Source organism: Alligator mississippiensis, chromosome 3 (assembly GCF_030867095.1).
Source record: "Alligator mississippiensis isolate rAllMis1 chromosome 3, rAllMis1, whole genome shotgun sequence".
Taxonomy (NCBI): Eukaryota; Metazoa; Chordata; order Crocodylia; family Alligatoridae; genus Alligator; species Alligator mississippiensis.
Genome location: NC_081826.1, coordinates 234,146,460 through 234,173,197, shown reverse-complemented (window position 1 = coordinate 234,173,197; position 26,738 = coordinate 234,146,460). Strand labels below are relative to the sequence as shown.

The 26,738-nt window shown below is 40.7% G+C and overlaps 1 protein-coding gene across 11 annotated transcripts in view; it reads left to right on the top strand.

The window, feature by feature from the left end:
- The window catches only part of PAM (peptidylglycine alpha-amidating monooxygenase), a 272,458-nt gene that overhangs the window by 233,645 nt on the left and 12,075 nt on the right, over positions 1 to 26,738 (top strand). For all 11 annotated transcript variants that reach the window (XM_059724977.1, XM_059724982.1, XM_059724979.1 and 8 more), the window contains 7 exons: positions 5,299 to 5,428; positions 12,234 to 12,350; positions 15,151 to 15,223; positions 16,210 to 16,417; positions 20,026 to 20,226; positions 22,141 to 22,259; positions 26,490 to 26,589. In XM_059724977.1, the coding sequence (XP_059580960.1) occupies positions 5,299 to 5,428; positions 12,234 to 12,350; positions 15,151 to 15,223; positions 16,210 to 16,417; positions 20,026 to 20,226; positions 22,141 to 22,259; positions 26,490 to 26,589 (948 nt within the window). The remainder of the gene's footprint in view (positions 1 to 5,298; positions 5,429 to 12,233; positions 12,351 to 15,150; positions 15,224 to 16,209; positions 16,418 to 20,025; positions 20,227 to 22,140; positions 22,260 to 26,489; positions 26,590 to 26,738) is intronic.

The following is a 26,738-nucleotide window of genomic DNA, read 5'->3' as shown; positions in this document are numbered from 1 at the left end:
CCTTCATTCTCTGTCAGGCCACAAATAGAGATAATGTAAGTTGTATCATGGATCACTAATCATTTTCCCTGCAGCTGTGGAGTTTTGTTGAATCAAGCGCACCATTATTTCAATGATGATTTTTTGTTTTAGACTTCTGAAACTGTATTTTTAGATTCATTAGTGTTGATTATCTAGTGTTCATATGCATGTCTTTCTCTGAGTCATGGTTTTCTAGACACATGACTGTTGCACACATGACTGTTGCATCTAAGCAATACTCAGGTTACAAAAAAGAAAAAAGAAAGAAAGAAACCCAGACTCAAGTGCTTCTGGATGTTGGGCTCAGAAATATTTTCTATTTTTTCCTTCTTAGGTTGTTCTCCTATGGTTAATCTTTTATGTCATCTCACTCTTTTTGATGAACTCCCCATTCCAAGTCATGGTGACGGGAAAATACAATCAGAATAGTTGGCCTTTTAAAGGTGCCTTAGATGAGGCAGCTTTTGGCTTTTGTATAATCCGTTTTAGAAGATTACTTCATGTCTAATTTCACTGAACTGCAAATGCTTTTTCTTCAGTCTTGATGTCCTAAATTTTGGGATCTGCTTTGTTTTAAAGTGCAGCTTTCTTGGCATAAAAATAGATTTGAATATGTTGACGCAGCTGGGTCTTGGCCTAATGATAGTCTTAAGATTGTAGCAAGCTTCACGTCAGTAGTTTTGGAAAAGAGCTATTTCAGGATGCAGAGTATAGGACTTTTCATTCCATCCAGGAAGAGCACACACCAACTGCTGAAACTTCCTTAGCCTGACAAAGGGTTTTTGAACCTGAAAGCTTGCTTAATAAATATTTTCCAACTATTTGGGTTGGTCTAATAAAAGATATCAAATTCACCCAAGGAGCCTTGTCTGAGTATAGGACGATGTGCTCACAATTATTTTTTCCAGTTTGAGAAGCCAGGATGTCAAGTTTTGCACAAGCTCTAGAATGGTCGTTGTTTCCATTTTCAGCCTTGGACATAGCCATTCGACAAATGACAGATTCAGGAACTGCTCTGATTTAGATTCTCCACTGAGGTAAAGAGCTGAGGAATCTCCTAGCAAGTGGAAGACAAAGACATCTTTCAGCAGACTTAGTGACATTTGCCTCTGACTCTAAATTGTTGATCCTTACAGAAGTTATTCCATTTATTCCGTAATCAAAGTGCCATGCCAAAAACTGAACTGAGCAAGAAACCTGTTTGTAAAACTCAGTCTATGATCATTTTTCTTTCTCAGCACTCTGGATTTTTAAAAGTTTCTGGCCTTATCTACCCAGACTTTTCATCAGTAGTTCACTTACATAGATGCAAGATATAAAGATTATACTCATGCATAACAGGCCTAGAAGCAAACGAATTAAGTTAAAATTCAGGTATAACATGATTTGATTCTGTCCTCACTAGCTAGCCAAGCATTTTATTTTCTTCTCCTGTGCTAATTTTTTCATGGTTTTGATTAATATCTATTGAATTAAAAGAATAAAACTTTCCAAAGAGAAACAAGTTTTTTATTCAGTAAAAAGTCTAGGACTCAGGGCAGATTTTAACTTTTTTCCCTGCATTTTAAATCTATCTTTTTTCCCAAAAACGTGTCTATAAGAATCTTGTGGAGAACTCGGTGTCCCATGAGCTATGAAATGGAGTATGTTTAAACAAGACTGAGCAGCCATTGTACCAGTGGAGCATTGACTGGACCCAGGCACCTGGGCCTTGGGTTTCCTCAGTCTGAGCCTAAAGATCAAATTAGTGAAAAATCAGTTTGAGGAGAAGAAAAAAAGATGGCATAGGAGATTAGTTGGACACCTGCCCTGAAAACTGTCCTTATCTTCCCTCCACAGCTCTACCTCTTCTTTAAGGGACTGTTTTCATTTGCACGACTGAGTTAAACAGAAGTCATTATTATACATAGTATTTAACTAGGGCTGTTTCTCTACTGCTTTCCCAGAATTGAGGAACAGTGTTTTTACCTGAAATCTTGTCTAACATCTCTCTCAAGTATATAGTTGGTCCAATAAACTGTATTACTAAACAAATCTTGCTTATCAAAGGAATCTTTGCTTAATTTTCTGAGACTGAGCAGAAATGGAAGGGGGAGGAATTAAATTATGCACTTCAAGAAAAGAGGGACTCTCTACTTTGACTCTCTTGCCCTCACCAATTCCCTATCAAGAATATTTATTAGGAAGAAAAACTCTTAACAGGCTGAAAACAGGTGACGAATCTATTTGCCCACATGCATAACAGATCAGGGACTTGCAAGGCAAGCCATACAAGGAAGAGCTGAGGGACCTGGGCCTCTTTAGCCTAGCCTAAAGAAGAGAAGGTTGAGAGGGGACTTGATAGTGACTTACCGCTATATCAGAGTGCATCAGGAGCTTGGTGAACAACTGTTCACTAGGGCACCCCCGGGGAAGACCAGGACCAATGGGTACAAACTCCTGGATGGCTGCTTCAGGCTTAATACCAGGAAAAACTCCTTCACAGTCAGGGTGCCCAGACTGTGGAATAAACTCCCTCCAGAGGTGGTGCAGGCACCTGTTCTGGAGGTTTTCAGGAGGGGACTAGACAGTCACCTAACCCCAGTTGTCTTCCTGCCTGGAGAGGTGGGGGCTGGACCTGATGATCTGCAAGGTCCCTTCCAGCCCTTATGAATACAGAGACTTCTAGTACATCATGAATTTGCTTCCTGGATAATTGTCATTAAACCCTTTTTAGTAAATAAAATAATAATGTATGAAATTTGCTGTTTTGTTACAAGAGAAATAGAATATGTAACATTTCCACGAAGAGAAAAACCGGGCTTTTAAGTTTTTTGTGATATAATGATTTTCACTTCAAACCTAAACATAGAACTGTTTAAATATCCATGGAACTAATGTTTTAGAAGTATTTATGTGATGATTTTTTTCTGGTTTAGCATTGCATTACTGCAAATAAAATGTAACCAGGACAAAAAAATTACCTTTCAAATTTCCTCTTGTATCAACACCTCATGATGTTTCCTTTTCAGAAGCTCTAGAATGAACACGCTTTCAAGATCTGCTACTCCATTTTTCACCACAATATACGTTTAAAAAAATTCAAGTCTTTCCAAAGCTAGCTGTTCATATATAGAAATCATATTTCTTAAATGGGTTTCTTAATACATTATATTGGCTGGACCATGCAAGATTTAGAATAATCAATACTGAACATCCACGTGCATGCCTTTCACGTATTTCCCAGGCCATCACAGCTACAATCTCTCTCCAACACTACCACAAGTACAAAAGCATTCTTGATCCTACTCTCTTACCTCTGGAAGCCAGAGCAGCAGGGTCTGCACAGAGAAAGCTTCATTGCCTTCCTTCAGGGACTCAGCCCTGAGGTAGGTAACAAAACCACTGCAACCTATTGCAAGAGGTATAATGATGCACATAGTTACATTACAAATTAAAAAAGTATCAGGGGATTTAAAAGAGCACAGCTATAATGGTTTAATGTCACTGGAAGACAATGAATCACGATGGGCTTATTTCCTCTGAATTAGTAGCTCGAGTTATTTGTACTCGTATGAATTCTGTACTCATATTAATGCTCATATTAATTCTTCTTCACAAGTTAGCAGGTCAGCACTTCATGAGTGAAAATCTGTTTCCGAAGAGCTTTTGAATTAGCAGCTTAGAGTAACCAAGACCCCCTTCATTACTACATGACCCGATTCACAGCCTCTGATTAAAAAATTCCTAGACCTTAAACGCTGGAGGATAAGTGGGAGAGGAACAGGGGGAAAAAGTCATACCCTGTTGACTCCCTTTCAGCATTTACTATCTGCCACTGTGTGATATGGGATACTGGGCAAGACAGAGCTATGGTATGACCCAGGGAATGGCAGTTCTTATGTTCAGTATAGCTGGAGTTTTAGGTACAACTTACCTTGAGCAGAATGTGTGTGTGTGGGGGGGGGGGGTGTACAGTAGACTACTTAAGGTCAGTAGTTGAGTTGCATCTTGAGCTAATACTGCAGAGAAGGCAAGCCAAATGACAAATTGAGTTAATAGTCACTAGCATTAGTGTAGTACACTGTAACTCCCATCCTGAATGGGGATGAGCAATGTAAACAACAAAGAGTGTTTAAATGGCTAGGTGGGGATACAAGGATTTTGGAAAGATTTCTGAACTATTTTCTTCTGTTCAAACCGTAAACATTTTTGGGATCACTCACTGACCACTATTAATAATGTCTTTTCCCCCCAAAATTAAAATCCTTAGGGAAGAACAAACACTATATGCTACTATGAACAAATTGAGGTAAAAAGCAAACATTTGTGAATCTTAAATAAACTTAGACATAATATTATAATGTTTTAATAATCTTTTTATATAGCAGCAAGATGAGAAATCACAAAGAGACTGATCCCAATTTTCAGAGTTACTCTCTTGCTAAATACAATGCTTTTGATTCATTGTGTGAAAATCAGGTTTTGGGTTATCCAAAAATTAGCAGGAATTTCTGTTTTCAGAAATAAAGAAATTAAGTGAGTTGACAGATATGCCTTTCTTCACTGCCCTTCCTCTTGCCCTTCCTTTTACCTACTTGTTCTTTGGTATATAAATTGCTTCAGACAATGTAATAACATGCTAACTTGAGATACAAATATTACACAGGATAACGGGAGGTTTTTACCCTCTGAAAGTACACAGAGGCAAGGTGCATGGTATTAATAGTTTGTTCAGGTTTCTTCCTTGTGCTTTGGGGAAAACAGGTTTTGCTCTTCATCTGTTTTTGTTGCTCTTTGAAAAACATGGACCTTGACTTTGATTGTTTTGGATCAGCCATCTTTGATACCAAGCCAGTCAGAATCAAATTGAAAAAAATTGAAAATATTTTAATAAAATGACTGATATGTTAATAATAGAAACTCACTTTGCTGATTGTATGTATTTAATTCAGTCTCTTAAACCATAGAATATAGTGTGTGCATACACAGTTGGTACTAAATTCATATTCTGTGCATATGTAGTATATTAAGATGGAGAAAAGAATAAAATCCAAGGTAGGTTCACATATTTTCTGTCATCCTATGTAGATCAAGATGCCAATGCTTATGCATGAATTATGTTTGTCATCAGAAAATTACTGCTTGCAGTCAAATTGGAACATATTTCATGGAAATATTGCATGTAAATAAACAAACAAAATCTCTGCTAATTCTTGTATCATAACATTGTGAATTTTCTCCTGATTTCATGTTTTCACATAAATATACTTCATGATTATTTTTATTATTTTTTAGATTTCCACATAGAAGAGGCAGTAGACTGGCCTGGAATAAACATTAAACTAGGCCAGGTTTCTGGGTTGGCCCTGGACCCTGAATACAACCTAGTTCTCTTCCATAGGGGTGATCATGTATGGGATGAAAAGTAAGTGGATAATTATATTATGCTGTGTGCTGAATGTATTTTCTTTTAGATAGGGTATTGACTCTGATTATGAGGGTGGCCAAACATTGGACAAGGCTACCTAGAAAAGTTGTGGAATCTCCACCCCTGGAAATGTTGAAAAGCGGGTTACATGGATATTTGGCAGGGATGGTTTAGTCAGGGATGATCCTACCTTGAGTAGAGGGGTGGACTAGGTGACTTCAGCAGCCTTACTTTCCTATGCTCATAAATAATTTAGCCACTTTTTGTTTTTAAAGGCTGAAGCAAATCTACCTAGGCTTAGATTTCCTTGCAGAGGAGGAGGTAGCTGGTTAATAGCAGATATGAGACTCTGGAATTACTAGATTTTTACAATAAAAGAAAGTTAGTATATAACATGGTACTTTCTGTAAAAAAGTTTTGATCTTCTAATTTAATAAAATGTCAATATCTTTCAATATTGTCCCATAAAACTTCAAACTCCTACAATTACCACTTTTGCACTATTTAGTGTTTGGGAGGCAGAGAGAATTAAGTTCCAAAATAAGAACTTTTTATAGAGAGATATTTCCATCTGATATGTTGTAACAAGTACTTTTCCTTCAAGTGATTGTCCGCATACACATTCTCACTAGTAGGTGAGTCTCATCCTGAATTTTGACTGGAGACATTTTTGCCATAGCAGTACCTTAAGTGTGATCTCATTCTCTAGCCCTACCCCTATACCAAGGAGAAAGTAGGTAGTGTACCATTGGCCTCTGTAGTTGAGAGGAAACTCAGAAGCAGGAAATACATACTATCCTTTATCCACCTGGCTGTGGGGGCATGAGAAGGGGTGGGACTAGAGCATACTCTCCAGGTACTGCTAAGGCTAAAAAGAGTCTTCAGCTGAAACTCAGGGTGAGAGAGAAACTCCTTAGTAAGAGTGTGCATGTGGACAATACATCTCGGCATGTATTCAGTTACTGGCTTGTTAATACATTGATTGGGGTTTTCAAAAGCACCGAAGTGGTTTTGACATTCAGTTGGATTAGCATTGATTAATTACTTATGTTCTTTTTGAAAATTCTACCCATCTTCCTTAGCACAAAACTCTATCTTTTGCTGAGCATGCATGAATTAAATTGATTTTGGCCTCATTGTCTGCCTTAGAGCAGAACTTTTTCTATAGAGGGTTATGTTAAAACTGATATTGGTGCATAAACCAAATTCTTACAAATATTAGGGGGGAGTAATTAGTCAGTAATTAGTCAGGTAACTTAAAAAGACTAATTTGGGAAGACATTGTTGCATTCTTACTTCTAAGAAGATATTGTCAAACAGTGTAGAAGGACCATGTGCTGGTGTACTGTCTTGATTTTGTTTTTTATTTTTATTTTACTTCTGAAAGCTATTGGCATAAACTCTAAAGCATTCAGGGAGCAGAAAGGAAATGCAGTACATCTATAAAGTATGGTTTATTGAACATATCTTACAAAGGATCTGTTTTTCATGCACATAAACATGATAGTTAAGAGTATCTGTTTCATCTGTTGGGAATTTTAGTTCATCACAACAGTCTCTAAAAGGTTGTATTTTATAGATTATTTTACAGGCATCAATGCTTGTAACAGCTGTTCCCTGTCCTGTGCACAAAAAGAGCAATCTTTTTGTATATTTTTTATGAAGAACAGTGTGTTTTAACCAGATAACCTGATGGATAAAAAGGAAATTGTAAACTTCTTGTATTATTTCAAAGTGATCTTTCTATCTTAACCGTGTTTATCTATAGACCATTTTATTTGAAAAAGTGGTACTTGCTATAGGTTGTGTTGTTCAAGCTTCCACTGAGAGCTTTTATTGATCTGAGTCTTTTTATTTCTCCTCCCACACATGGATAAAATCCTATTTTTTGTGTCACTGAAGAAAGAATTGAATCAAAGATATTTCAGAATAGACCGACAGATTTGGCATCGGTGTGACTCACTTCTTCATTTCACTTCTAAAACTTGTGGTTTGAAAATCTGCCAATTCTGATACATCCACCCAGAGTCCAAAGACACAACAGCAGCTAAGGTTAAGAGCATCTGGTATAACTACAGATCAATTGTCAAATGCCTTCCTAACATTTGAAGACATGCTTTTGTTGATAAATAATTGCCAGTGTAGGTAGCACACACTCGATTATATTGGCTCTTCCCCATTTAAGTGGGAACATAAAAGGAAACAGGCAGAATAAAGAGATGTTATTACTAAACATGGTGGAGAAAAGTATAGTTTAAAAAAAAAACCCGAAGTAAGTGATAGCATAAGCTTTTCAGTACATCTTTTTAGTTAAGAAAAGAAGGTATCTTTTTTCATGCTGCACATTCTGCTGTGAAAACCATTCAGTCTCAGAACTACAGTTTAGGTTTAAATGAGTGGTAGCTATATTCATTACTCATGGTAGAGGTGATATCTTTTATTAGAGAAACTAGATTTTTGCAAAAACATTTTTTCTTTAATTGCAAGCTTTCGGGCACAAACACCCTTCATCAGGCATAGGAGAAAAGATTGTAAAAGTTCTCTTAGGTAGAAATCAAAGTTCATATTTCATAGGAGAGTTAAAGGTGTGGTAAAATCTTCTGTTTAGAACAGTTCATTTTATGCAGGTTAGGCTCCGAGAAAAGTTAGAATAGTCTGTTTACCTCAAAGTTGTTTGGTGGCAAGCAGGATGTAGTCATATTTCCTTCTGGCTATGGTGTTTCATATTTCACAGAAGAGTAAAAAAGATGGAATGCTCTTCTGGGCAGGAATTTCTTATGTGTGGGCAGGGTGCTCCAATTGTGTCTACCCAGAGGAGTGTCCTGCCCATGTGGTACCTGGCCAGTTTCCATGAAGACCACGGGATCTTGGGACAGTGACAGTGTGGAGCCAAGGCCAGGGTAGAGCCCCAGTTCTGCAGGATCTGTGCCCAGTGCATTGTGGCTCTGCCCTGGCCTTGAGCTGTCACCACCCCAAGATCCTGGGGTTTCCCTGGCCCCTCCTACCCTCCCTGCTCCCAAACACTGCTCCTTGCCAGCCCTCAGCCCCATCCCAGCCATCTGGCTGATCGCCCTGCCTGCAAAGATCCTGCCTCTGGCAGTGGATGTGGGGCAGATGGGCTGGAGTGCCCGGGCAGCAGGGTGGGTCTGGTGGTAATGGTAGGTAGGAGCCACCATTGCTGCCTGGGCTTCTGGAAAATGGAGTCCGGCAGCCGTGCTGCCCCAGCCCTGCTGTGCCTGGGCAAGCACTGCCCCTGCACCTGGGCTGGGTAGGAACCCTTCATGGGCCGGATCCAGGCCATGGACAGTATTTTGCCCATCCCTGAAGTAGACAGATAGTGGAGAGTGCCTTTTACAGACTTTCATCATAAGATCACTGTGTTAGGAGGTAGTGGAGATATAAATATCTTTAATTTTTTTAATCAGGTCAGCAATGGAAATTGTTTGGATTTCATTCCTGTATCACTGTTCTTGGTTGCAGCAAAGTAAAATTGATATTAGCCTCACCTAAGACAATATGTATAGATGGAAGCTAATATGATTAGATAAAAATATGCAAAGTCACTCATTGAATTTACCATCCTCCAAAAAACCCATAAATTTTGATGAATTCTGGGACTTGGTCATTTTGTGGGGGTTTTTTTCCAGATGAGTGCTCTACTGTAAAAAGAACCAGTACACAAAATGTCTTCATGTTTTATTAATATATGCCATAAAAAATAGGATTCTCATATAACTAAATGCAACTTAGTGAAAGGTCTGTGCTGCTTATAATGCAAGCCCAGGCTGCTTTAGAACATTAAACCTAGGCAGCTTATTGTAGTTCTACAGTGCAAACACTGTAACTTAGTTTCGGATTATGAATTGCTCCCGTGTTCCTTCTGTGAATAAGATAACTTTTAGTATTTTTTTTCCATCAAAGAATCAAATTCCTTTTAGTGCTCCTCTGTACAGTTATTATAAAGAGCTTTTTTCTGTTGTATAAAGTACTTGCTATTCAAAGTGAAACTATTAGAAGTATTCATCGAAGCTCATAACAGAGTAGATGAATGTCCTAGGATCTGCCACTTTGCCCATCATTGTTCAGAAGACCAAGGAAGGAATTATTTATATGTTTCAAAAAATAAAACCTAGATGATGGTGATATGTCACATGATGCATATTTTAATGTCAGGGGAATATAGTCTTAAAGGTTTTCTATTTGTGGTTTGTCATAAACTTAATAAACAAATTAAATAAGTAATCAATGGAAATGGAACAAACTTCAGTAGTCTATCACTTACCCAAATCAAAAATTCTAAGTCTATAAAATATTTAATGTTTTGAGGGAGTTGTGCTGCTACTGTTGTATTGTATAAAGTATTTACAGCTTTATTCACAGCCATGTCTTCTGCTGTAAAGCATGTCCCTATTTACTAACATTCCTTGATCATAATTGGATTGATCTCAAAGAGACTAAAGCGGCTTTAAAAAAAAAAGGGAAGAAAATGGGAGAATTCAAGTGTATCATGTATTCAGACATTTTAGTTGAAAATGAAATTACATTTTCTTCACTTAATTAGATTTAAGTTTTGTTTGAAAGACTTATGCTTACATGCATTCCTTGAGTGTCTGGTTTCCTTTGAATGCCGAGCACTTGTTATAAAAAGTTGGAATGTGTGGCAGGGATGCCGCCACAAACCAAGACTTACCTTGCAGCCAGGAGCAAAAGCCGATGAGACGTGGCTGAGGATCAAGGGTATGGCAGGAGAGAGGCTGCCTCAGGAGGATGAGTTGTGCCGAGACCAAAGGGAGAAAAACTGAAGTGGCTACACACTTTATGGTGGTGTGCTGACCCTGGTTCACTGGCTGGCCCTCGGGGGGAGGGGGGGTGGTAAAAACCTTACCAGCCACTATTCAGGGAGGACCAGAAGTGGGTTCTTCAGAAGTCCTAGAGCATCTGGTATCATATGACAGCCCTGACAGGGGTGAGTGGTGGCAACCGCAGGAGGAGGAATGCCCAAACAAAGCTGGCTCAGCAGAGCCTGAACTCTTACCTGGGACAAGACCATGGATACCGGATGCAGCCAGTGTGGAGTGGAAGAGTGGTGAGCCTGGGGGGAGAGAGAGAGGTGAAAAACAGTCAGATGCTGTGAGTCGATACTGGAAACAAAGGGAGCACACCTGGGAGTAAGGCATCCAGGTGCAAATAGGAAGCCAAACCAGGCTGATGTGAGGCCTGAAACAGGATGGTACGCTGTCTAAACTGGACTGTGACTATATAAGGCCTAAGGCCCTTACTGTGGTGAGTGGACTTTGTCTCAGCTGCAGCCAAGGAGCAACATCTCTGGTTGGCACAAGGCGGGGTGTAGGGGAGGTGGAACCCTGAAACAGGAGTCCAGGCTAGAGTGCCAAAGGAGGGAACCAGGGGAGGCAGGATTTAAAAACATCCTCCCAACAATAAACAGTACCAACAAGACATGGCAGGAAAGAATCCCTGGAGACCTTTCAAGGTATCGGACTGGAAGACAGGCTTTCAACCCAAAAGGAGACAGCTGCACCCAAATGGCCAGAAAGGGTGAAGTGTGCTAGTGAACATCATAGGAGGTTACAGAATAATACAAGGGCTACTTCAGAATATGCAGAGAAACTGCTAAAGTTATTTTTCCCCTTGGTTAAACATATGCAAGTGTATTAATTCAGTAAATCTTAGTTTTCAAAATCCTGAGTTTCAACTTGATAGTAGAATTAAATAGTTTGTTTTCAAATGTATGCATTTACAATTGTGTGTGGTTTAGTGGTAGAGGGATAAGGACATATGTCATACTTTTCTGCCCAACATTTGCTGAAAAGCAATGTAAAATATAGGCTTAAGTACTGGATAAATAAATAGAAACTTTTATGAAATTTGTGTAGTTTTGGGTTTTTTTTAACAATTTAGGTTTAAAACAGTTTCTTGGCTACCCTCTGCTTGTTTGTACAAAGAAGCAAATAAGTGAATATCCTTCACCCTTAGAGTCATTGCCCTTAGGGAAGTCCATTGAATTGATAACCTGAGTCCAGCAAAGGGTCCAGCCCTAGGAGAAGGCCCCTCACATCCTGCCAATCAGAATTGGCAGTATGGGGGTCATTATCCTCTGGTGGGAATCTTCCTGCCTCCTGCTGCAAAAGAACAGCCCCCGCTTTTTGCATTTCCCCTTTCCCCAACACTCCTATAGAAACCCTGTGGTCTTTCATAGGAGTGTTGGGGAATGTGGGGCATACTCCTGCAGCAGAAACCCATGTTGGGAGGGTTCCTTCCATAGGAGAGTGCCCTCCATCTGCCAATGAGGTGATTGGCAGAGGTAGGGTACAGATTTTTCAGGGCAGGGTCCCTATAGAACTCTCTGATAGCTCACCCCGGGTGGCTGAGAGGGAGACAGTCCTTTTATTCCCTTCCTGCCCCTGGGAGGCAGAGCAGAGGACTGTGGGATATTGGGTGTTCTCCATACCTGAGAGAAATGTATAGTCATTCAACTTAGATTTGGAGAAAGAAGATCTTCCTGGTAAGTGTCCAGTCTAACTCTTGGGAAGAACCAGTTCTCTTTCACAACAAATCCCTTGAACAGCTGTATGTTCTTTTTTGTATCAGGAGAAAGGCTTTTCTCCCAGCACATAGGTAACGCTTGGCATTCAAAATTATAAAAAATGTAGGCAGTGTAAGAGATGTGCAAAACCAACATTTTCACTTTACTTGGAATACAAAACTAATTATTCATATGCATCTTTGCTTGTGAACTGAAATTTATAATGTATTCATTTTGTCTTTTGATATATTTGCCTAGCTCTTTTGACAGTAGATTTGTTTATCAACAAAGAGGACTTGGACCAATTGAACAGAATACAATTCTTGTTATAGACCCAAGTAATGCGGCAGTACTTCATTCTACAGGGAAAAATTTGTAAGTTTTAATTACTTTTATTAATATTTTTTGCATTTTCTTCCTGAGAGTCTGAACCCTTCTAATCTGCATATTCAGGGCTTGTGTCACATCCAGTCAATTTCTCAGTCAGGTCATTTAAAAAAAATCAATAGCTATTGCCAACAACCAGTAACTAACTAACGATGCCACTAAACTGTTACTCTGTAACAATGAACATCCTTTCATCTGTTGTCCCAAATAAACAAAAAATCAGGTAAAACAGGCTTGTTTACTGCAGGGTACCCACAGGCTGCCAGTATTGGGCTCTTATGGACATAGAGGTAGCAAACAAAATCTAGACCTGAAGGCCCTTCACCAGGAATGTTGTACTATTCACTCCACAATATAAATTCTAGATAGTCAGCTGATAGCTAAAGTTTGGTATAGAGATATCTCTTATAGATTCAGGTCACTCAAATCTCTGTAGATCAGGAATGTCAATCTTTTCTGGCCTGCAGGCTGACTTCTGACCACAGGGCTTTCTTAGGAACATAATAATATAGGAAATGCCATGTTGGGTCACATTAATGGTCCATCTAGCCCAGTATCCTACATCTGACAATGAGAGGTGCTTTAGAGAGAGAGCATGAACAGACTGTATCTAGAATGGTCTAACCTGTGTCTTACCCTCCCTAACATCCACCTTCATTGGTTTAGAGATGCCAGAAGATGTATGCCTGACTGCTCTATTTAACAGCTTTTAATGGATCTGTTGTCCATGAATTTGTCTAGTCCTTTTTTGAACCTGGTTGTACTGTTTAGGTCTGCAACCTCCTGTGGGCAGTGACTAGAGCTATGCAAAGTTTTGGTTACTGATGTGATTTGGCAGAGATTCGGCTTGATTTGGTGGCCGAATCTCTGAATCCGAATCGAATCAGGAGACCCTTTAATCTCCAAATCGATTCAGAGAGATTTGGAAAAATTTGACGATTCGAACATAGACTCAGCTTTAAATGTTTTTTTCAACATACCTCAAGGTACCAGGCAGCTTGTGAATGCTGAGGTGGTGAGGCGGATGGAGCATCCCACAGGAGCGTTGGAGGGTCCCCAGCCCTCTCAGCAGCAGACCTGGAACTGGACCAGAAGCACTTCCAGTCCACTTCTGGGTCTGCCAGGGAGCGCACTGCCCCATCCTTCCCCCCCCCCCGGTGCCTCCCTGGCTTGGAGACTGGTGCCTCCAGGGTCTGGGGAGACTGGTGCCTCCCGGGTATGTAGAAAAAACATTTCAAGCTGTGTCTATGGCCAAATCACTGATTCTCCAAATCAGCATTGAAGATTCAGATTCAGCCGAATAGAATTGGGGACAGTGATCTGAATCAGTGAATCAAATCACTGTCCCCGGATTCAGGCCGAATCTGAATCAAATACAGCCTGTTTTGCACACCCCTGGTGGTGAGTTACACAAGTTAACCATGCACTCTATAAAAAGTATTTTCTCTTGTTAGTTTTAAATCTGTTTCCTGCTTATTTCAGTGGTTACCCTGTGGTTTTAGTATTCTGGGACCTCTGTTGTATCCTCCCTGGTCCTTGTTTCCAGACTGAAGAGTCCTAGCCTTTTTAATCTCTTTAGATATGGCAGAAAAGTTTTATGCTACGTGCTTGATATCCCTGATCGTCTTGGTTGCCTGTCTCTGTAGTTTTTCTGTTTGTTCTGCATCCTTTTTTAAATGTGGACCAAAACTGTACACAGTATTCAAGATTTGGGCAGACCATGGATTTATGTAGTTGCATGATAGTTTTCCATTTTGTTTTCAATTCCATTCTTAATAATGCCTAACATTTTATTAGCTTTTTTGGTCATGGCTGTGCATTAAGCTGATGCTTTTAGGGAACTTTCTGCAATGACTGTAAGGTCTCTTTCCTGAATCGTAACAGATAGTTCAGAACCCACCAATGTATATGCATAATTGAGGTTATTTTTTCCTATGTGCGTTACCTTGCCCTTATTGCCACAGAGGTTCATCTGCTTTTTTTTGCCCAGTCACTTAGCTTTGTGAAATCTTTCTGCAGCTCCTTTTTATCAGCTTGGGATTTAACTATCTGGAATGATTTAGTATCATCTGCAAAGTTAAAGGTTTCACTGTGCACTCCAGATTATCTATGAAATTTTTTAATAAAACCAGGTCCAGCACACAGATCTTTGTGGAATGCCGTTTTTGACCTTCCTCCCTCCTGAAAACTGACTGTTTAACCCATGGGTTAGATCCAGACTCTGGACCTTTCCACAAGCCAAACGACCTGCCAGCAGCAGCATTAATCCCCATGACTGCTGGAGCCACTGTTTCAGTCCGGCTCCAGAATTCAGTGAATTAATGCCACTATCTTTCCTCCCCACCCTTTTCTTCTGTTGCTGATCTTAATTGCCAGGGGTGACAAAGACCTGATTTTGGTGGCAGGTGGGGGAGGAAGGGAGGCAAGCAATGTTAACTCCATGGGTTCAGCAACTGTGCTGAAACAGTAGCTCCAGGAGCTGTGGAGATAACCACCACCGTCGCAGGGGCTCTGACAGCCATGATCGTGAACCCCGTGGGCCATATCCAGCCCACAGGCACGTGATCCAGTCTGTGAGAAACCCCATGGGCCAGATAAGCCAGCTCAGTGGAGCTTATCCAGCCTGCATGCTGTATGTTTGATACCCCTATTATAGATAATGAGCAAAATCTTCAGTTATTCTTGGAAGAAAATTAGGCACCAATGCAGAAAACAGAACTATGACATATCATAACAAAACCATAGGTCACCTCATATCTTTGATATAGTTCTTTTAAATTTGTTGCAGATTTTATTTACCACATGGCTTGAGTATAGACAAAGATGGTTACTACTGGGTCACAGATGTGGCTCTCCATCAGGTATGTGTATTGCTCTTCTAGAAGTATTATAGTAACTTTGTTATCGTAAAACTTTCTTGAATCTGTACATTTTACTTAAGATTATCAAGTTTTTCTGTGGCAGTTAGGATAAACACTAATGTCCATATAAGCATGGATGTTTGTTTTCCTGGGAACAAGAAGCAGCAGCACACCTTGTGCTGCTGCACCTTGTCTATGGGGAACACCTGTGCCATGCATCCTCTGGTGGGCATTAGGTTACCCTGGGTGGTGTAGGGGAGGCTGGAGCCAGCACTGGGCTAGCCCCAGCAGCCTTAGCTGGCATCCTGGGAGCCTCCTGGGGCTGCAGCAGTGTCTGGCTGGCAGCTGGAGCATGGCTCCGGCTGGCCAGGCTCCAGTTTTGGGGAGTCCACGCTGTCCCCGCATGTACCACCCTGCTTTTTTTTTGGCGCAGGTTTTATTGATCCCGCGATCTCCTGGTGTCAACCCCCCATTCCCCCCAGGCTGCTACCTTGCAGCACAGTGAATGTGTGATATGTAGCACCACAGGTGTGTCTGCAGCACCACATATGGCATGGCCATGCTTGTCTGGACACAGCCTGAGAGATTGTCTGTATTGTGAAAGCAACCAACATAGCTATAATAGATTGAGTTATTCTGAAATAATTATTTATGTGGACACTTTAATTCCAGAATAGAAGCAACTTTATAGCTTTCCTGGTCAACTTCCCAGTATAGTGAAACCCTAAGAGTTCAACTGTTTTTTTTTTTTGGTGCAATAAGTGAGGATTTAGAGCTTATGCAGAAATTTTCCACAGTCAAAATCTATACAAACTTGATAAGAGATTTCATAATAGGACTGATGTATTTGAATCCTATTTTTTTCATATGTTTTTCTACAAGGCAGTTTTATATATTTTCTATATACAATTACAGTTATATGAACCTTTGTATTACATGATGCATTTTATAAGTTGAAACTTTACTCTTTTCTATTACTCTGAAAGGTTTTCAAGTTGGGAGCACATGATAAGGCTCCCTTGTTGACTCTAGGAATGGCTTTGCAACCAGGCAATGACAAAAATCACTTCTGTCAACCCACTGATGTGGCTGTGGATCCAATCACTGGCACCATTTATGTTTCTGATGGCTACTGCAACAGTCGGATCGTTCAGTTCTCTCCAAACGGACTGTTCATCATGCAGTGGGGAGAAGGTATTGATTAACCCTCCTGGGGCACCTATACACGTGCAGAGAGGCTGCTCCAACATGTTGTAATTATAACATGTCAGAGCAGACTTAATTAATCAAATGTGCTGAAGCGTGGTAATTTTTTTTTTTTTTTTTTTACTTTTAAGAGGCGTTTATTCCAGGGAGGGTGACAAATCGGGGCCAGTAAAGAGTATGTACAGGTTGGCCCAAACACCTGGGCCTCACGGACATGGTCCTGGGCTCACGGCCTGCAAGGCCTGCCCGTATACTCTAGATTAAAAAAAACCATAGCGAGCCAAAGGACTATTTACATATTTACACTTCTGCCAGCGGGGACACCCACGGGGGGCCTCAGGGCTCGACCCGCGTGAAACAAAGTCCAAGGCCTCGGCCCGCTGGATGCATCACTACAGCTTGAGCAGCCAGGGGTGTAATTGCCACACTCCAGCAGACTCCAGGGTCATGTGTATCAGCCTCCCTGCTCTGAAAAATGACAGCCAGGGTGCTTTAACTAAAGCTTGTTGAATGAGCTTTAGTTAAATGCCCCCACCACCATGTTTCAGCACAGGGATGCTGATACATGTGACCCTTGGGCACTTTAATTAGAGTGGCTTTAAGAGCCACTCTAATTAAAGTCCCGCCCCGTGCACATCTATAAATACCCATGGGGTGCAGACAGAAGTGCTGTAACTGAAAACATTTTGCAGGAAACATTTTGGACACCCTGAAACAAATAAAAGTTCACTGTTGGTTCCAGTGGGGGGAGAAATCTAGCTGGTAGCTGCGTGCCTGCAGCCTCTTTTCCCCTAACAATGGCCCCTGCTCCCTGCAAAGCTGCAAAATTTTCAAAATGGGAGGGGGGGGGAAAGGGAACTCATTTTAGGGGTTCCCCAGTCAGCACTGGAGAGTGGGGTGGATGAATTGGAGCCTCCAGGGGCTGAAACCTCCCCATATCAAACTCCCTCCATTCCCTTTTGCCCCTCCTGTTCTCAAAACAGCAACAGGATGTCAAGCAGCGCAGACAGATATTACGGAGGATGCTCTGTTTTGAAATGTCTTCATCTAACCTCTCATGCAATGAGGGGTCTGATTTTCACTAGATTGGCCATTTTTTAAGCTGTCTGCAGCTGTGCACTTGTGTTTGGCCAAAGCTATAAACTGCTTTCTGTGGCCAGCTAAGGTGAAAATTGTCACTTCTGTCTGCACTCATGATGCTTAGCTGAGATTACTGTAATCACAGATTAGGAAATAGAGCATATACAAGACTGTTATGATTGTTACTGTTGTTTATTTCTGTTGCAAGCAAGTTAACAGATCCTGGTAGAGAACTGGGTCCTTATTGTTATCTTTCAAATTTCATTATACGGAGTTCTAGACACTGAGATATAGATATTTTATGTTTGTGTTCTTTTAAAAGTAGAAGGAAAAAAGTATATGTGTATTCCAGAGAAACTAATAAACATAGCTTTTCAATAAAATATCTATTTTTGTAAATACAAGGTTTTTTCCTTAAATAAAGATTTAAGGTTTTAACTTTAGTCTCATTAATTCCAGGAAAAAAATAATTAAATTTCTTAATAACTCAGTTATGTACATGGACTTCTATTCCTTGTCAGACTTTTTTGAAGAAGCCACTAGTCATATAGATTCATAGATTGTAGAGTCGGAAGCAACCACAATGGATCATCATGTCCGACCCCCTGCCCCGGCAGGAAAGAGGACCAAGGTGACCCCAGCCAGGTGACTATCTAGCCTCCTCTTGAAGACCTCCAAGCTAGCTGATAGCACCACCTCTCTTGGAAGCCCAGTCCAGATCCTGGCCACCCTTACTGTGAAAAATTTCTTCCTAATATCTAATCTAAATTCACTCTCAACTAGTTTACACCCGTTATTCCTAGTCATTCCCTGGGGCACCTTAGTAAACAGCGCTTCCCCTATTCCCCGTTGACCTCCCCTAATAAATTTATAGGCGGCCACAAGATCTCCTCTCAGCCATCTCTTGTGAAGGCTCAAGAGATTCAGCTCTCTCAACCTCCCCTCGTAGGGTCTACCACGAAGGCCACTAATCATGCGAGTGGCCCACCTTTGGACCCTCTCCAGATTGTCTGTGTCCCTCTTGAAGTGCGGCGCCCAAAACTGGACACAGTACTCCAACTGCGGCCTGACCAGTGCTGCGTAGAGGGGGAGCATCACCTCCTTTGATCTATTAGTCATGCACCTGCTAATGCACGATAAGGTGCAATTGGCCTTGTTGATGGCCTCATTACACTGCCGGCTCATGTTCATCTTGGAGCCAACTATGACTCCAAGATCCCTCTCTGCCTCCGAGCTGCTAAGAAGGACACTCCCCAACCTATAGGTGTGCTGGGGATTCCTCCTTCCCAGGTGGAGTACCTTACATTTAACTTTATTAAATTGCATCCTATTTCTCTCTGCCCATTGATCCAACCTGTCCAGGTCAGCCTGAATCTGCTCCCTGCCCTCCGGTGTACTAACTTTGCCCCATAACTTGGTATCATCAGCGAACTTGGAGAGGGTGCTCTCCACGCCCTCGTCCAAATCGCTGATGAAGATATTGAATAATATCGGTCTGAGGACCGAACCCTGTGGGACCCCACTGCCCACCTCCTTCCAGGCCAAGAAGGAACCATCCGCCACCGCTCTCTGGGTGTGGTCCCTAAGCCAGTTGGCCGTGGCCTGGCCCACCTGGCTGTGTAGGCGTCCACTCCACAGTCTGCTAGCTTCCCAATGAGGATAGGGTACAAAACTGTGTCGAAGGCCTTCCTAAAGTCCAGGAAGATGACATCAGCCTCGGCTCCCGCATCCAGGCAGTGTGTGACCTGGTCATAGAAGGCTACAAGGTTTGTCAGGCAGGATCTACCTGTGACAAACCCATGCTGGTTTCCCCTCAGCATCGTTTCCCCTGCTGGGCCTGCACAAATGTGCTCTTTGATTATTTTCTCTAGCATTTTCCCAAGAATAGAGGAAAGACTGACTGGTCTAAAGTTACCCGGCTCATCCCTTCTCCCTTAGTTGAAAATGGGCGCCACATTGGCCCTTCTCCAGTCCTCAGGGACCTGGCCGGAGCACTACGAATGCCAGCGGCTCAGCTATGACACTGGCCAATTCTTTCAGCAGCCGTGGATGGAGGTCATCCGGGCCTGCTGACTTGTACCCATCCAGCTCCTCCAGGAGCTCCTTAACTATTTCAGAACTAACCGTAGGCGGACTGGTGCCATATGGACATCCGTCAATGATCGAGGTGGGGGAATTGGCTTGGTCGGTACTTAGAAATACTGAAGTAAAGAACTCATTGAAGAGCTCTGCTTTTTTCCCCGCATCAACCACTAACTGTCCTGATTTATCCTGCAGGGGCCCTATGTTGCTCTGAGCTTTCCTTTTGCCCACTATATACCTGAAGAAGGGCTTTTTATTATCCTTGATTGTTGAAGCCAGCCTGAGCTGGATATATTTCCAGTCAATATATATGTGACTGGTTTCCCCCTTGGTATAAGAATTGTCAGGATAACAAATGTAATCGTGGAAAATTACTATTTCTAGCCATACATTTATATCTGTGTTAAAATTTACTGGATATTTTTCTGTTTCAGAGACTTCTTCAGGTACACCCAAATCTGGCCAGTTCCTTATCCCTCATAGCCTAGCACTGATACCAGACTTCGCTCAGCTGTGTGTAGCAGACAGGGGAAATGGAAGAATTCAGTGTTTTAGGTTAGAAACTGGAGAATTCACAAAAGAAATCAAGCACAAATCATTTGGAAGAGAATTATTTGCAGTTTCATATGTTCCAGGTAATGACTTCTCATTTTTTTCCCAATTTTGTACATCTGCTTAACAGCTTGATATAAGGATGCACTTTATTCTTTTATTAAGAAGCAGTATATCACATTACAAGTTAAATATTTGTTCCATTTCAAGACCTGGTTTAATTTGGTGGATTATTTTAGAACTATCGTATTTTATTTAAAAAAAAAACAAAAAACGATCATACCATCCACTTCTTGAGAAAAGAAGAAGAAATTAGTGTTCTTCAATGTATTATTTGTCAACAACCAGGGCAACAACCTTTTTGCTCTACTTAAGTAACTGTACAATTAAAACATTGGTAAATAATTTTTAAATTGTTCATTCCAGCCATTGTTCATTAGGGAAGCAATAGGAAAGGAAAAAAGTTTCCAAATCAGGGAAATAAATGATAAATTGCTTAATAAACACCTAGAAGATCAGAAAATATAATAGTACCTGGCAGCTTTTCTGTTTTTCAAAAGTAGGTTCTGAAAAAGAGGGGGAGAAAGAGCCATTATCAGGGCCAAGTTCAGAACTGGAACTAGAGTTGAGGAATATTCAAACTGGAGCTGTACTTGAATGTCAGTCAAAGAAAATATTTCCCCTCTTGTATGAAGTCATAGGTATCTCACACGTTCTGCTACTTAGAAGTTCTCACCAGAGTAACACACGCAAGTAACACATTCTTATGTTTTTTAACAGCTTATTAAAGTTTTAAATCTGGATACATCTCCATCAGGGGGGAAGAGAGTTGTATCTAGAAATAGAAGGAGGAATAAGAAAGAAACAGAGAAGACAGTAGTTAGTGGCACATAACTGAGAAGGAAGTAAGACCTTCCTTTTTTAAAATCCAGAGCAGCCAGGGAGAAGAATAAAAGTGAGAACACAGAATGGGGAAGCAGAAGAAAGAGAGAATGCGGGGAAGGAACCCCCCATTTACAAAATAGCAGCTCTTCCTGTTTGTAAAGTGTTGCCCAGGAAGAGGCAGTTCTCGTATTCAGAACTGTCAAAGTTCTAGACAAGGGCGGAGGCACCATTTGTTTTTCTTGAACACAGTAGAAAGCAAGGACATCAAATGCATAGCACTCTTTGAAGTGGCCGATCAGCCATTATAAATTTTGGCATCTGCACAGGGGGTTGGCTAAACGACCTCACACAGGATACCAAATTGTGTCTTATCCCTAATGGTCCAGACAGACGCGCCCAGTTGCTGAGGCAGCAGTGTCATGTGTTTTGTGACTTGGTTTTTATGATAAAATTACGAAGTAGAAGACATGAAAATGAGCCTTGTTTTGTTTGCTTATAAATTACACCAATACCACTCGCTTTTGACCTGGTTTTGAATTTTCTTTCAACTCATGTAGTCTTTTGATATCTCCTGCCCTGCTCTTCTAATTCAGTGGTGGCCAGCCTATTTGACAGGCATGCCACAGATTAGCCCCATACCCTCCCCACGTGCCACTCTGACCCCCTTCCTTTGCCTGATTGCTGCTTTGCTTCCTGTTCCTGACTCTGCCCCTGCCTGATCTCCTGCTGTACTTTGTACTTCTTACTCCATCTGCTGCTGTGCTGCCCATCTCCTCCCTGATCTGTCGTGTGCCAGACAAAGGCTGCCCATGCCACTTGTGACAACCCATACTGTAGGTCAGCCACCCCTGCCTTAATTCATTCTGAGCCTGACCATTTCAGATGCTCCACAAGAGCACTCTTCCATTAGATTACACAGCTCCCACACCTAACCACTTAAATAAATATTTTAGTGTGTCTGGAGCTCTTCTCCTTCCATGGTTGCATCTGATTCTTTCTCTGTGAGGCACTCTTTTCTTGTCTATCTTGTTAAAATTAAGCTCAGTTGTAAATGGAGGAATGTAATTTAACATCTATAAGTCATTAAAGAATATGAATTGTTTGTGTTTCAGGTGGTCTGCTATTTGCAGTTAATGGAAAGCCATACCCTGGAGACCTAGAACCTGTGCAAGGGTTTGTGATGAACTTTTCCACTGGAGAAATTATTGACACTTTTGTTCCAGTCAGAAAGGTAGAGTATTGCTCTGTAAGCAGCTGAATGTACTGATATTGAGCTCCTTCACATATCCTGTGAATGCTAACAATCATGAGGTTGAGGCTGATTTTTATATTGTATTCTATTGAAATCTTTCATCTTGTTCCTTAATAGTTCCTCTGTCACCACTCACCTAATGAAACTATATGTGACATTTCCAGGTGGGAGTTGTCTGAGGTCCAACAGACTCTGCACATTAGTCTTTTTATGTTGCCATGAAAATGAGGCCTTTGGGAAAATAGGGAATGTCTAATTCTTTAATTAAAGACAGGGGTGGGCAACCTACAGCCTGGGCACTACAAGTGGCGTGGGCAGCTTCTCTGTGTGACGCACTGTAGTCTGGGAAGGGGGCACGTAGCACAGTGGCAGATAGGGCAGGGAGCAGAAAGTAGAGCACTAGTTTGGTCAGGGAGCACAGGGCAGGTAGCAGAAAACTGCACACCAGGTCGAATAAGAGGAATCAGAGTGGTGCTCTGGGAATTTGCAGAGCGAATTATGGCACACCTGCAAAAAAGGTTAGCACTCACTGGTTTAAAAGAAGAACTAAAGTTTTGATTTTTATATCACCATGATATACTAAAGTGTAAAAATAGTGCTTCTACTTAGGAGTATAATGTGGATATATGCCTTCTTAGCAAACACGCTGAGCTAAACTCTGCTTACTCAATATTGATCAAATTCCATAATACAAATTAAAATGAATTTCAACTATGAAGTTTTCTTGGCTTGTACTAAATCAAAGAAAGAACATCAGAAGTCCCCCATACTGTGTATCCCATATCCTGTTTGTTGAAAGCCTATTTTAAGCTGCACCAGACAAAGATTTTTTTTTCTGGGCGTTTTTAAATTGCTGTGTCCACATTCAAAACTCTATAAATAAAAATAAATACATGGCTTGAAACCAACATTCAGAGTTTTATATAAAGCCATTTAAGGATGTCACATGATAATTAATACAACATTAGCTCTTTAAAGGGATTTTTTCTTACTAATAATCTCAGCTGGAGAAAGACTGTGTACAATTGTGGAGGCGGTTTTATTTTTTGAGTGGATGTACATATTCATGGTAGTGTTTTCAGCCAATATTCATAATCATGTTGGCAAATTTTGCATGCTCCCATAGAGCAATTGCTGAAAATTTGACTCTTGAGTCTGCAAAATAAAGCATCTCCCCAATTTTCATAAATATTCTGCAGTGAAATAAAAAAGATGCAGTTCTTAGATGTAAGAATATATTTTCAGGAACAGGTAGACTAGTTTATGATCCAACCCCAAATTTCTTCATAAAAAATACTATACAGCATTCTTAGAAATGAATGAATGTAAGCAAAGCATCTATCAGCATCCTGTTCCCTGAAGTAGGGCAAACAATCTGAAAAGAATTGGAGTAGTGGAGGAAAACTTGATATTTATTAATGCTTTCAGAAAACAGTTGCAGTTATACTTGCAGTTATATTTAGAAGTATAGAAAGATGCTGAGCAGACTGGAAAGTAAGCTGTATGATGAACCTTTTTGTTGGTAGTAGGTATGTTTAGTTTGGAGAAAAGTTGATTAAGGGGAAGCATGATAGCAATTTTCAAATATTTGAAAGGCTGCCATTGAGATGATGATTCTCCTCTGCCTTAGAACATGGCACAGTGGAATTTAAATAGCAACAAAGTAGATTTAGATCAAATCTCAAGAAAAAACTTCTGAAATGTTACAAGAGTAAGAAGGTGGAATAAGCTGCCTCGAGAAGCTGTGAAATCTTCACTGGAGGTTCAAGAAAAGGCTGGAGTTGCCTCTCTGTAGGATGCTTTAGGAACAGAAAATCTGGTATCTGTGAATTAGTATATCCTCAAGGTCCATTCCAGTTCTATAATACTTTCTTTCCTTCTGCATCATTCTCTATTCCATTCAGGACGTTAGAATAACTTCCACAGCAAGTGATTGTCTCTCACTTTGTTTTTTCTCAGTGCATAGCAGACTGTTGTTGTAATCCTGTGTTTGAGGATGTATTGCTCATGTCTGAAAAAGTAAATAAGCTTTAAGAACTACCTGGGCCCAGTTCACTCTTTCATTTGGGCCTCCTGTCTCTGCATCATAAACAACAAAGCTTGAAGAAGACAACTTATGCTTTGTTTCTAAGTAAGAAACTGGTCCTAGATAGAGTTTAGATTTTGTAATTCTGACTCCAGTTGGAAAGAGAAGGACCCCAAGTTAGTCTGTAAGATAAATGGTGCACCTTATCCAGTGGGCAATTAATTGTTCTAGACATGGAAATTAATTTGAAAGATAACTGGAAAAAGAGCCAAATGCAAGAACAACATCTGTTTGTGGTGTCTTGCACTATTTTCAGCGTTGTTCATAGCTCCTTGGTACAAGACTTCCGAAACTCTCCTAGCTCTTAAGAGGTGTTGATGCTAGAGGACTGTAACGGTGGGGGTGGAAATAGAGCACAAAACAGGTTGCCTACTGGGAACTTTTTCAAAGAGTTATCTTCAAAGGGGGGAAAAATATGTAACTTTCCATTTTCCTTTAAGTAAACTAATTTTAAATCGTACCAGACATAGGTATTACTCCAGAGTTTACTCAGAACACAGCAGTTTATTGCTTCTTGTGGAAGTCCCTTGTTTAACTATGTTACAGGCACAAAGAACAGAGTTCAGGCCAAGAAATTAATTTAAAGTATAAAGACAAATAGAAGAGGAGACTGATCCCTGCAGATTAAAGGCCAAATGACCACATTTATTATTATTTTTCCACTATTTCTTCAAACTTCTTCCTTCCCCCAGGTTTTACTAAGCAGAGAGTATAATTTGTGCCATATGCTACCTATTGCTTCTGCGGCACTAACCAAGCTGCTGAACTGATTTAAATTTTTACTTTAGATACTTGGACTTTTACTTCTGCTTTATGCTTCTACCAATGCTTTTCCTGCAGAAAATCTGGTATATCAAAATCCTACTCTAGTTACAGGACTTTCCAACTTCGGGGTAACTAGTGGTTGCAAGCTGCATGGGTTTTAGGCTTTTTCCCCACTGTCCCTGGTCACTGTAAGTACCCCTACTGTCCTGTACTGCAAGGCACTTTATCATGCTGCAGATACAAGTCCCCGGGTCACAGGCTCCCTTGGCCCTATGAACTCACTGTTTGGGGTAGAAAGCAGAAGCTGGAGAAGGGAATGGGAGCCTAGAGAGCCCAGCAGCAGCAGGACAGCAATGGGGTACCTGGACCAGGGGTCAGTGGGCTGTGAGTTAACCCCTTGTTAGACACCAGTTGGACAGCCCAGCTCTAGTAAATTATTTAACTCTAGGAAACCTTATGTCAGGACTCTGTGAGCATGGGCATATAGAACCTTTTTTCAATCTATTGCAAGTATTAATGTGTAATTAAGGTTGTTCGTGCCAACTGATTATCTATAAGCATCTAAAATATTATTTGCCAAATAATGAAATGAATAGTAGAGATGTATTATGTGGTAGACAAAATTACTCTCATTATTCTTATTTCCAAATACATGGTGAACACTTTTGTGGTTCCTTCCCCCCCCCCCCCCCCCCCCCCCCAATCACCTGTGCTTGAGAAGATTGAGGGCTCTTTTTTAGTGGTTTTTAGGAAGGCTGGTGTTTTCAGTGGTGCTAAGAAGTCATATTTATAAGGTATGTGTATGATACATCAAAAAACATGTGCCAGCGAATGGTTGATTGCTAATTCAGTAAGTCATGTATTAGGAAATGGCATGTTAAGGTTATCTATACATATTGTGGATTGCTTCATTGCACATTGTGTATGTGGTAGAGAGGCATCTGTTTACCCCTTTTCCACCCCTCCCCTATGTGCATCTGTTGTAAATTTCTGGAAACCAGTTGACTATTTATTTAGCTATGCAGAGCTGTAATAGCCACGTTTAGTTTCTTAAACATTCACTTTAGAATACCAACGAAAACGGACTCTGCCCCAAAATATAAATAATGAATGCTCTGTGCGTTGCATCGTATATAATTTAAGCATTCTCGAAGTGATGACAATAACTACGATCCCTGGAGGAATGACTTCAAGAAGGTTCAGTTCCTACCCCTTCTCTTTTGTTAACTCCAGGCACCCAGATCAGTTGCAGCTTGCGTTATATGAGGACTGAGGCTCAAATTTATTTTCCTTTGTGATCTAACTGCATTTTCTTGTATAGTCATTCAGTTGTGATTTGTGGTTGTTTATATTGACAGAACTTTGAGATGCCACATGATATTGTTGCTTCAGAAGATAAAACAGTATATGTTGGAGATGCTCATGCCAGAACAGTATGGAAGTTCGTATCTTCAGAAAGTATGTTTCTTCTTTTTATTTGCTGTCTTAAAGACCCTTCCCATAACCATATTCTCAGTGAAAGTATCCTCTGGCTGTTTTTTTTCAGGTTCCACTTTCACATCCTACTGCTTTTGTGTAAGCAACATGCAGCAAAAAATTGGTTGGTC